The sequence below is a fragment of the Salmo trutta genome, chromosome 20, assembly GCF_901001165.1.
Source record: "Salmo trutta chromosome 20, fSalTru1.1, whole genome shotgun sequence".
Taxonomy (NCBI): Eukaryota; Metazoa; Chordata; class Actinopteri; order Salmoniformes; family Salmonidae; genus Salmo; species Salmo trutta.
Genome location: NC_042976.1, coordinates 39504715 through 39516186, shown reverse-complemented (window position 1 = coordinate 39516186; position 11472 = coordinate 39504715). Strand labels below are relative to the sequence as shown.

At 41.1% G+C, this 11472-nt stretch overlaps 3 protein-coding genes across 7 annotated transcripts; 2 read left to right on the top strand and 1 right to left on the bottom strand.

Moving 5' to 3' along the window:
- The first annotated feature begins 223 nt into the window (after nucleotides 1–223).
- klhl23 (kelch-like family member 23) lies at nucleotides 224–3709 on the top strand. Of its 3 annotated transcripts, none has more exons than XM_029703235.1 (4): nucleotides 224–690; nucleotides 1012–2241; nucleotides 2548–2700; nucleotides 2824–3021. In XM_029703235.1, exons 2-4 carry the CDS (start codon nucleotides 1017–1019, stop codon nucleotides 2880–2882), a joined length of 1437 nt encoding a protein of 478 aa, XP_029559095.1. In that variant the 5' UTR covers nucleotides 224–690; nucleotides 1012–1016; the 3' UTR covers nucleotides 2883–3021. The 3 variants fall into 3 exon arrangements, with proteins under 3 accessions (XP_029559095.1, XP_029559094.1, XP_029559093.1); XM_029703234.1 differs by having other exon boundaries at nucleotides 225–625; nucleotides 2789–3709; XM_029703233.1 differs by having other exon boundaries at nucleotides 225–690; nucleotides 2789–3709.
- A 1396-nt stretch (nucleotides 3710–5105) lies between these two features.
- Nucleotides 5106–9722, top strand: LOC115156032 (lupus La protein homolog B). Its single transcript, XM_029703228.1, has 12 exons — nucleotides 5106–5220; nucleotides 5742–5805; nucleotides 5908–6011; nucleotides 6121–6295; nucleotides 6388–6495; nucleotides 7067–7170; nucleotides 7269–7340; nucleotides 7439–7481; nucleotides 7700–7837; nucleotides 7919–8108; nucleotides 8191–8310; nucleotides 8434–9722. The coding sequence occupies exons 2-12, from the start codon at nucleotides 5749–5751 to the stop codon at nucleotides 8526–8528; spliced, it is 1206 nt and encodes a 401-aa protein (XP_029559088.1). The 5' UTR covers nucleotides 5106–5220; nucleotides 5742–5748; the 3' UTR covers nucleotides 8529–9722.
- On the bottom strand, nucleotides 8547–11419 carry mettl5 (methyltransferase 5, N6-adenosine). Of its 3 annotated transcripts, none has more exons than XM_029703230.1 (7): nucleotides 11328–11419; nucleotides 11072–11235; nucleotides 10695–10809; nucleotides 10429–10613; nucleotides 10271–10353; nucleotides 10132–10183; nucleotides 8547–9131 (listed from the first exon to the last, which is right to left on the bottom strand). In XM_029703230.1, exons 2-7 carry the CDS (start codon nucleotides 11169–11171, stop codon nucleotides 9010–9012), a joined length of 657 nt encoding a protein of 218 aa, XP_029559090.1. In that variant the 5' UTR covers nucleotides 11172–11235; nucleotides 11328–11419; the 3' UTR covers nucleotides 8547–9009. The 3 variants fall into 3 exon arrangements, with proteins under 3 accessions (XP_029559090.1, XP_029559091.1, XP_029559089.1); XM_029703231.1 differs by having other exon boundaries at nucleotides 8547–8658; nucleotides 9082–9131; nucleotides 11072–11398; XM_029703229.1 differs by having other exon boundaries at nucleotides 11072–11403.
- Nucleotides 11420–11472: the final 53 nt, after the last annotated feature.

Below are 11472 nucleotides of genomic sequence, written 5' to 3'. Positions count from 1 at the left end.
TGCAATAGAGATGAAATATGCTATGTTAGTTTACCAGCCTTTGGTATACTGTATATTTAATAAATGTAATGTCCTGTTATTTCAACAGCGAAGCCTAAAGTAAAATGTCCATCACTTAGATGATTTTACTTAGCAGTTAGCAGTGAGGTTGTGAACCACAAAGCCAGTGTTGGTCATAAGGTTTGATGCGGAGCTTGTTCATGGCACCACACTACAATCTCTCTTTAGATTATGCAATCGTAATCCTTATTAGGATTTGGCTAAAACTGCCATGGCAACGAAAGAGACTGAATGGGAAGTGGCTCTGCAGTGGGGGAATTCCTCAATCAAATGAAAATAGGCTACCAACCATACCGTTTTTTTGTTCACTTTGGGGTAGGATTGTCCTTGTGCGCAGCGATGCTGTCTCGACTCAACCATTGCCGTGGTTGGAGAATGTGTGTCCGGGGAATAACGGGAACGGTGATTCGCTAAAGCGGTCTATTTGGCTGGTTGTACGTAGCCTATTATCTGAGAAGCAGGCTGGAGTATATGGAGCAGGGTGACAGCCGGCGCCTCTCCAACTATACACAGATACCAAAATAGGACAGCGGTGTGCTGCAAAGGTCCTGAGAGCTAATTTGAGGTTAGTGCCTGCGAGCGCCTGTTTCAGTCCAGAAAGCGCAATTCATGCCATTAGACGGTGGAAAGGTAAGCGTGAATGAGGGAATATGGATTTGAAGGTTAATGGTTGGTACAATGTTGTGAATAATTAGTTGTATAGAATCCAGTGGTTTGAGAGTAGAAACGTATTGTACTCTCAGATCGTAGCCTACTGATCTGTGTATAGATAAAAATAGCCCTAATATTGTAGTAGCCTATGTTGTGGTAAAGATGGAAGCCAAAATGTAAAGAAAGCCATTAAAAGCTATCCGATTTTAGTTGTTTTTAGGCCTATAGTAAATAAAATGGCACAAGAAATTAACTCCACAAATTATGAATGATATGTTCTATCTTCTCTTCATTTTCTAGCCACTATGTCAGACAAAGGAAAAGAAAGCTACATATATGACTTTTGTGACATCGCCCATCCAAATGAACTATTGGATGCTCTGAGAGAGTTCTACCTGGGTGGCATATTCACCGACATCACCCTACAATGTGCCACAGGACAGGTATTTTACTGTCACAAGGCAGCATTGTCAGCCCGCAGCTCTTATTTCAAAGTCATGTTCACAGCCGATATGAAAGAGCGGTCAAACAACCTCATCAAACTGACGGGGATTGATTATGACGTTCTGAGTGCTTTGGTGAACTACGTATACACTTCCAGGGTGAACATCACTGAGACGAATGTACAGAGCCTGCTGGAGGCAGCAGACCTCTTACAGTTCAGCTCAGTGAAGAAGGCTTGCGAAGACTTCCTTATACGCTTCCTGGATGTGGACAACTGCCTGGGTATGCACTCTTTTGCTGAGCTGCACATCTGCCCTGAGCTGGAGCGGGAGGCACGAAGGGTAATGGTCAGCAGGTTTGAGGACCTTCTACAGCAGGAGGAATTCTTGGAGGTGGACTACGACAAGCTGAGTTCCGTCATGTCTCTTAAGAACATCAACGTATGGAAGGATGAAGTTCTCTTGGATGCTGTGGTCAAATGGGTCACCTATGACATTGTTAACCGTATTGATCACGTTCAGGGCCTACTCTGTTGTATCCACCTTGAGCTGGATGAGGTGCACTTCAAGACTGCCCTGGATGGACAGAGGCAATGCTTACTGGGCAATGAGGGAAAAGTAAGGTCATTGATTATCAACGCTTTGACGTCCAACTGCAAAGAGACTTCAGCGAGCAGGAAGAAACTGTCGTCAAGCATGTATGTTATTGGAGGGTACTACTGGCATCCGCTCTGTGAAGTCCACATATGGGATCCAATAAGCAACACATGGGTGCAAGGAAAAGATATGCCTGAACACACAAGAGAGAGCTATAGTGTATCTTTACTGGGGGCAAATATTTATGTGACTGGGGGTTATATGACTGAGACTATTGAAGCCCTGGACACAGTTTGGATTTATAATGGTGATTGTGATGAGTGGACTGAGGGATGCCCCATGATCACTGCCAGATACTACCATTGTTCTGTGGCTTTACACGGCTGTATCTATGCCATAGGAGGGTACAGAGGGGGAGCTATACAACTTGAGACTGAATTCTATGACCCCTTAAAAAAGAAATGGTTCCCTACAGCCAACATGATACAAGGTATGAAAACATAAACAGAAGCACTATACAGAGGAGTTAGTTACAATGAGAAGAGACTTTAGCAAACATGCAGGTCTGTGTTGCTCTAGTATTGCCCTTGAATTTTTCCGTTTCACATGGTTGGGCCAAAAGCTATCTTGGCCACTCATTCACTATTTGATTCTCAGCCATTGACCTGTAAATAATTACTTTCAAGTTATTCTGCATATTAAAATAACATGCAAAATATTTGACTGAGTAGCACTAATGAAATCAGGATTGTTTTGGCTGTTCACTGTTTTTGATCAAATGCTTCCTCTTTCAAAGGTGTAGGAAATGCCACTGCGTGTGTCATGAATGACACAATCTATGTGACCGGTGGCCACTATGGATCCAGAGGAAGCAGCACCTATGAAAAAATTCAGGCCTACAGGCCAAACCTCAATGAGTGGAACATTGTCACAATAAGTCCTCATCCAGGTATGACAGATTTTGAAGGAGGTGGGCATTTATTTGAATTTGTATTCAGTAATAGTTGTTAAGGAAATCATTGTATTCATGCTTTCAGAGTATGGCCTGTGCTCTGTTTCTCTGAACAACAAGCTGTACTTGGTGGGAGGACAGACTACGATCACAGACTGCTACGATCCAGAGAGAGATGAGTGGAGGCAGTTGTCAGTGATGAAGGAGAGGAGGATGGAGTGTGGTGCTGTAGTGATCAATGGCTGCATCTATGTGACCGGGGGATATTCCTATTCAAAGGGGACGTATCTGCAGAGCATTGAGAAGTATGACCCAGAGCTGGACACCTGGGAGGTTGTGGGAAGCCTCCCCAGTCCAGCAAGAACACACGGATGCATTTGTATTTACAGTCTGTAGTGTCTTTTAATGTACTTTTACAACAAACATCAACTAAATTACATGGATGCAGTTCCTTCGTGCCATACGGTCCCTGAGTGGTAGGGGCTATGTATGTGTGTGACAGGTGCTAAGAATCTTTTTACAAAAATGTACATTATTTAGAGTATCTTTTATACCCAGTTGGCCAAAAATGAATGTTCAGTGACAAATGATTACCGCTGGTTTAATATTACAAAAAGAGCACATCATTTTCAATCCACTTACATCTAACACACTGGTTCTCATGCACTTTACATTACCATTTGTGTAATTTTGGCTTAGACAGGTTAACCTGGTAGAGTTCTACATATGCACACAGTTTTTAGACAAATCTCTACATTTGAAGCACAAATGTCATCAACCATACATCTGAATCTTAGTATGCACAAGGGGTATGCACAATTATTCAGACCACTGCCTAAACGTTGCAACAGTCTGCGTTTGATTGATTTAGTATGCACCTGATTTTACTTGATAAATGTAACTTTAAAGATGCAATATGCAGAAATTGCTCCACCATTTCCTGGTTGCTTAAATTGTAATAGTTCGCCTAATTTCAGTTTATGTGACAAAACATGGAAGTGTAGTGTAGAGAATCATTGTACCATCTAAACCGCTGTGAACCTTGTCAATAAACAAAAATATTGTATTTTCAGCTGTTTGAAGGTAAAATATGAGGGTGGGTGAAAACAGAGCTGGGTGCTGTGGAATCAGTGAGGGTAACCAGAAGTGGTCTTGTGGTAATTGTTTGTGTTTCTGCTGGTCAGAGGGAGAAGGCGCTCCTCATTAAACGAATGTGGGCAAGAAATGTGTATTGTTTTGCTCTCAAGAAAAGGGCGCCATTGAAAGGAGTGTTTACTGGGGTAGTGGTAATTGTGAAAGCTGGTAGGTTGAGTTTTTCAGGATTAGAGTAGTGCAGAAGTTGTCATATGTTGAGGCAGTGAAGAAAGTAGAGGAAGATGGGTCAAGGGGGAGGGATCCTGAGAGGAGTGGTGTCAGTAGTAGATCTGTACCAGTACATAGGGATGAACCAACAAGTGATATACGTTTCAGTAAGATTGGATTTTTAGCATTTATAGTAATGGTTATCAACTGTACTGCAGGGATGGAACATAAGTCGCAGAAAATAGAGGTTGTGGTGGCAGCTGCAGAGAGGTATTTCAGTGTGCGAGACTTGACATCAGAAGAGTTACAGGGTGTGTTAAGTGGTAGTGTGCCATCATTTCAGACTGTTGGCCTGAAGTAGGACTAAATATATTTAAATAGGGGAGTATGGTATTTAAAAAAGATATTTATTTTTTTTTGAGTTTAGCGTTAGATGTTAGGGTTTTTGTTGTATTTGTGTATTTTAGTATAATTGAGTTATACTCCAGTCTAATAGGTGGCGGTAATGCAACTTTTAATGAATGCCAACCACCGTTAAACCTCATCGAAGAAGAATTTAGGCAGAGCTGTACTGTCGTCGTGCAGAACGTAAAACCACAGAACAATGAGACAGATATTTCACTGGATGTATAAATGTGAAGCATCCGCTTGGCGTTTCCACTCACTGCCAAATATAGTAGTGAGAGGAAGCCCGCGGGCGAGAGAAGATGGGACCAGATAGATTTTGGCCGACATTCTGCAAATTTTCTCATCGATGAAACAGTTGCTCTCAATACAGATTTCTGTTCCCAAAACTAAAATCTGCCATGAACAGAGTGGACTAAGTTTAGTAGACTTTACCCTACGCAAAAGTTAAAATCGCGCTGTGTAGGAGTGCAAAGGCGAATTGAGTTGTTGCACACGCGCGCTTCACAGAATAGGCGTTCCCTAACGGACATATGCAGAATTATTCTAGAACGCGCCAATAGGATCTCGCTAGCGTGTGCTTGGTCCTGCCCACTGTGACTCATTTGTTCCATTGGAAATGACAGGCAGTGGTCTTACTTGGTTAAGTTAGAAATCTTTGGTAAAACAGCACACCAAGGCAGTTTTGGCCCTCGACAATCTCCGTAGCACGCAGGACAACCCACTTGCTTGCCGACGTGATTTAGCGTGTGTGGAAGAAAGCCTTCTGATCAACCTACATTTCTGCAGGAAGCAAGTCAATATATCATAGTAAGTAAATATATTACAATTAACCAGAGTTTAATCTTCCTATGCAAGTCATCTTATTTGGTATATAATTGTCCTATATTGTATTTTTGAGGCCCGTGGAGAAAGAAACAGTTGCATGCTAGCTAACTAGCAAGCTAACGTAACGAGTTAGCAGACATAGCGAGGCATTTCAAGTACGTGCTGGACACGCTGTAAACTGCCCGTTAGGCCATGTCTTCGTTTGAATGTAGAGGCTATGTTACTGTAACCACTAATGAACGAAATTAAGTCACATGGGCTTTATATAGTACTAGGTAGCTTGCTAGGCTGGGTAACATGACTGTCTTCAGGCAGGAGTGAAAACGTGGGTAAGCAAATGCTTTTCCCCACGCAATCTTCCTGCGCTTGACCGTTGTGTAATTAGCTGGCACGGCTAGTGCATGTCGCTAAAGCATTTTCAATTTGGTTTGTGTTCCTTATAAATCAATAATACTGATCTGTCACATTTTGATCTAATAAATACTCCATTGACTTATTTTCAGACTCATCATGGCAGAAATTCAAGAAATGTCTGAACTTGAGAAGAAGGTGGCTCAACAGATTGAGGTATACTCTAGCTGTATATTCAAATATGGTGGTATATACTGACAACTAACCTGGATAATGCTAAATCTCCCCTGATTGACACGTTTTTATTTATCTTCAAAGTACTACTTCGGTGATCACAACCTTCCAAGAGACAAGTTCCTCAAAGAACAGTTGCAGCTCGATGATGGCTGGGTGACCCTGGAAACCATGCTCAAGTTTAACAGGTTTGTGCAATTTTATTTTATCAGTTGAAGCATTGTACTTGGTAAGGCCTACATACATGTTTATTGTTCGCTATAACATAATTCCTAACTTTCCCCTCATTATTTTCAGGCTGAAATGCTTGACAACCGATCACAGTGTAATTGTTGAGTCTCTGAAGAAATCCCAGACTGGCCTTTTGGAATTGAGTGAGGATAAGACAAAAATTAGGAGAATTTCAAGCAAGCCCTTACCGGAGCTGGACGACAAGTACAAAGATACCCTCAAACACAAATCTGTCTACATTGTACGTTGAATTTTCCAATATTCAAGATGCACCTAATTACAGCTGTTTGGAGCCCTGTGTTTGTATGTTAAACATTTTCTATGATCTTCCAGAAAGGTTTCCCATTGGAGACAACCCTTGATGAAATCGAGGGTTGGCTGAAAGGGAAAGGCGCCATAGAAAACATTCAGATGAGACGCAACTTCCAAAAGAATTTCAAGGTGATTCAGATCAACTTTATTATCCCACCAGGAGGAAATTTATTTGATCATGTGCTTAAAAGACGGTACATGAAAACAAACTAAACAATATAATTCAAAGTGCTATAGCTACACATTTTAAAGGGAATGTACAATATGCTGTATACTCGAGGGACCAACAGACTATCCATTATACTGATTGATGGCTGTTGAAATAAGAGTCCCCATATCTATCTGTTTAGATTTTCTTTTGAAGTCTCATTCCCCTTGTCCAGCTGCTGCTGTGACTGAGTTTTGAGTGAAGGGGGATGAGTACTGTCCTGTAAAATGCTTTCAAGTTTTAGGAGGATGAGTTTTGTACAGGTTGGGGATCTATACCAATTGTCCTTCCCTCCGTCTTGATCAAGCGCTAAAGCTTGACTTGGTCTTACACTCGCATGTTTCCAAACACTCATAAGACCAAAGGACAGCACACTCTGCAGGACAGATTTATAGAACATTTGTCAGGAGATATTTTCCCCATTTTTGTAATTTTATTTTATTAAACAAATGTGTGTAATACAAAACATTCAGCATCTCCATCCATTTTCAGGGCTCAGTATTCCTGGTTTTTGACACTGACGAAGCATCAAAGCAGTTCCTAGCACGCACTGACACCAAATCATTCAAAGAAAATGAAATGATTATACTTTCAAGGTAGGTGGAGGCTAAGCTACCGTTACCAAGTCTAATATGACCTATTGATACTGGTGAAAAGGGTATGAATAGAATTAACACTGCTCTTGTGTTTTCAGAGAGGACTACCATGCAAAGAAAACAGAGGATAGAAAACTGTTAAAAGCAGAGTCAAAGGCAAAAGCTAAACAGTGAGCACATTACTGACCTTTTAATCATGTTATTTTTTTCTTCCTGAATGGTATTTTTATGGTAAAGCAAATTGTTCCAAATTAAATTTGTTTTACAGTGACAAGGACGAAAAACAAAAACAAGCAGAAGAAGAGGAAATGGTAAGATCTCTGGAAGTGCTATCACAAATCCTTATTGAGATTGTTTTGAAAGGGTTGTTTTCATTATGGCTAAACATTTTGAAAGTAGCACCACCACCAATTCAAGCCATTTTTCTCCTGTTTTCTTCTATTGAACAGGACCCTATTTGTATTTTTCTTCCCAAAACAGGGAGGTTTAAAGTTGTTCTAATGGTCCGCTGCTTTATTTTACACTGTAGAAATCTCTGGACGAGCAGACCGGATGCCTGTTGAAGTTCTCAGGCAATCTTGACAGTGTTTCAAGAGAGGACTTTCACGAGGTGTTCTCAGGTCACGGTCAAATCAAATGGATTGATTTCACAAGGGGTGCCAAAGAGGTAGTAATTGCAGTGTAATAAACAGTTTGAACCACCCTTCAATGACATGAATGTCATAGGAAATAATTATTTATCTTAAAGGGTACCATCCTCTTCAGAGTGAGTGCCAAGGAAGCTCTTGATAAGGCCAAGGAAGCAAGTGGAGGAAACTTGAAAATTAAAGGCGAAGACGTTACGTGGGAGGTGGTGGAGGGAGATGCAGAGAGGGAATCTCTGAAAAAGATAATTGAAGACCAACAGGAATCTCTCAACAGACGTCGAGGTGGTAGAGGTAACTGATTTGAAGGCGTTTTTTTATTTTTCTCTTCATAATGTCATTTCTGATCTGATGGTGCATTTCCTCCTCTGTACAGGTGGCCGAAAATCAGGTGGGAGAGGGGGGAGAGGAGGACGAAGGGACAGGGGTGGACGTGATGGCAAATCACACTACCAAGGCAGAAAGACCAAATTTGATGATAGCGATAATGACGACGGTAAGAGCAGTTATGTTAATCACGCAATATAATGACAGGATTCTGCTGAGACGTCTGTCAATGAGCAACTTTGGAACAATTGAGTATCTTATCTTTTCCTTTTAACTTCCATTTCTCCAATAGCACCTCCTAGCCCGAAGAAGCGAGCACTGGAAGGTGTGTGCAAAGATGCCGATGCTCCAGCTGCAAAAGTTGTCAAAACTGAAAATGGCTCTTAGAAATGATGTACTAGCACGTCTCGTTGAAACATTTTATTTGAAAAGAAACCCCTTGAAAACACGACTTTATTCCATTCCAGTGGAGGCTTCATGTTGTGGAAAACCGTAGAAAGTCCACCTTGATGTCAACCTAGAAAACAATTTAGAATGTGAAAGACTGGAACGTGTTCAGCCTTATCAGTGGTGTGCATCTTACATTGTCAATACCTATCCATTTCTACCCTGAACATACTTTATGGGACTTATTTAATATGGATTATTAGTTGTGTTGACTGCGTCTAAACAAATCATTTCAGCAGGAGCATATTACACCTGTTTTAGTCACCTCCATACAAAGATGTGCATGTTAATAGAAACTTGTTAATCAGTGCCATTCATTTTTTTCCCTCAATTGTTTTAATCAAGTGTATACGGTTGAGTCATAAAGCATAGATCTTGTTCCTTTTTAAGTTTTGTGAATAGCCATTCAAATGTTTTGATTTTAAGTCAGATTCTCAGAAGCATATGTTAAACACTTGGTGAAACAATTTAGACTTGTCAACGTTTTTCTTACCGATTTCTTTTTGTGGAACTTGTAGGATGCTGGCAAGTCATATCTTAGCTCTGTCAAGGAGAGAAACACACTGTCAGGTTTGATTTCGGTGTACTTGTTCAGCACCTCCACTGCAGTGTTGTGGTTGAGTTTACGAGTCCCTCTGGCTAAGTCAGTCACCAGTGGTAGAGTTCCTATGGCTGACTATCGAGTCCTGGTCCAAGTGCTCAAGTCTGAGTCACTGGGTCAGAGTTAAACAAAAATAAATACATACATGAACATTGGTTTATGTGCACATAAAGTGAATGCAAAATGAATGATTTGGGGTTCTTTAGACATTTGTTAGTGCTGGTTGTTTGCTTCTACAGTAGATTAGCGCCTCTTTAAATGGTAGACATCTGCCCAGCAGAAACTTGGTGGGCTGACGGGAAGATTTGTGAGCATTGAAGTAAAGCAAAGCTTTTTCTCCTGTTACCCAATGGTGATAATTGCCTGCAATAGCCTATGAAACATGCCATTCATACGCAGGCTCACACACATTTTATTTTGTGTTCAACAGTTGTCAAATCAGCAATGTTTTGAAGGGATAAACTCTAGACAGTATTGGCTATTGCTCCTGTCAGATTGATAAGATTGTCAATAATAAACAGACTCAGCTCAAATTTTTGGTATTCACCCACTTATGTAATGTGAGAAATGTTTTTTTGCAGAGTGAAAAGTAAAGGGAGACTTGTCAGAACCTGGCTATGAGATGCTGTGGGGAAAGAGAGCGAGATGACAAAGTCAAACGGCCTACTTTTCTATACTCATGGGGAAAGAACGACATTGCTAGACTGTTTTAATTTTGTTAACCAGGCAAAGCTAAATAGTAGACTGGTCATTACGAGGAAGCAAGAGTCGCTTGAGCGTTGTGTAGCCTATGATTGGAGGCAGAGCCTTCCCACTGCTAGAGAACAACCCTCGCTGCTCTGCGCACCCAGTGCTGCTAATAGTTTGCCTATCAAGTAAGGTGAGTCAGAAGTAGACTCGAGTACTACAACACTACTGACTCCATTGTGACATTTCTGTTACCTGCTATTACTTCCATGTTTACTCCCCAGTCACTCGCTTTCTTCTGTATGTGCTGCAATTAGGCAAAAAGAGGAATTAGACAACACTTGACAGAAGTTGATGAAAGAGTAGTACACCATGGAGTGTTCTGACAACTTACGCCTCGTGTTGATGTTTTGTGAAGGGAATATACTGCTGTTGTTGCCATAGTTAAAGCGGTCCTCAGAAACTGCATGTCCATACCTTTATTTTTGAGAAAGCAATCAAGGTTTATAACACGTCAATTGGTTGTTTTATTACCTTAAAATGTGATCTCACCTTGGTTGTGTTTGGTACCAAATGGAGGATTCATTATCACAGTGTCAAATTTCTTGGCATATGCATGGGATCTCAGGGAGCACATGTCACACTGGATCAGGTCTACATTGGTCAGCTCAAATTCCTCAGAGTTCCTTTTGAATATCTCCAGTGCATCGGGATCAATGTCAAACCCAACACACAAACTGTAAGAGAACAAGGTGAGTGGTTAGATAAATACTCCAGTACAATAACCTTTATTCAGACAGTTGGTGTTATTTTCTTACCCTGCATCAAGCATTGCTGCTCCAATGCTAAGAACGCCACATCCGCATCCCAAATCTGCAACCAATTTGCCCTCGATGTCATCAAATGTGTTGTGGATTGTATAAAGCATACATGCTGAAAAGATACATGTTTAAATGACTAAAATTAGACTCAGCAATTACAACAAAAGTCAAATTGGCATGCAAACAAATTGTGAAGAGCCAGTAGGAGGTTTTGGCAGATTGTTGTAGTTGACATCTAAGCAAAAGTTGCTCCTATGTGTATGACGTGATGTCATATGGCTGACTGGCTGAGTCTACCTTTAACAACAAACACACGTTTGTAATGTTATAGCTTTAGTGGGCCACCTATATTGATTATTGTGGAGTAGTCTCACCTGCAATGTGAGGGCTGGTTGGATATTGTTCAAGAAGAATCTTGGGTTCTTCAAAGGCGTCCACTTGTTGAAGACAACTTTCCAACTCTTTCAGTTTCATATTGGCTGGATAGCAAACCTTGACCTGCTACAGCTAACGGTACATACACTCAACGCCGAGAGCCCTATCAGAAAGACAACAGATATCAAGGAAGCTAGATTGTACACGATAGCTGCTCCCTGTAAATGCAATCCAAGACTTGGTTTTATTGTTTACCTTCTGCTGGCCACATCTGAGCTAGAATATGGCATAGAAAGCTAAAACTCACAGCACACCCCTCTTCAGAGCCACGGGGAGGGTGTACAGAGTGACACTTCCGCATTAGTGGGGTCTCAATGAAAACAATCCGAAGTGGAACAGA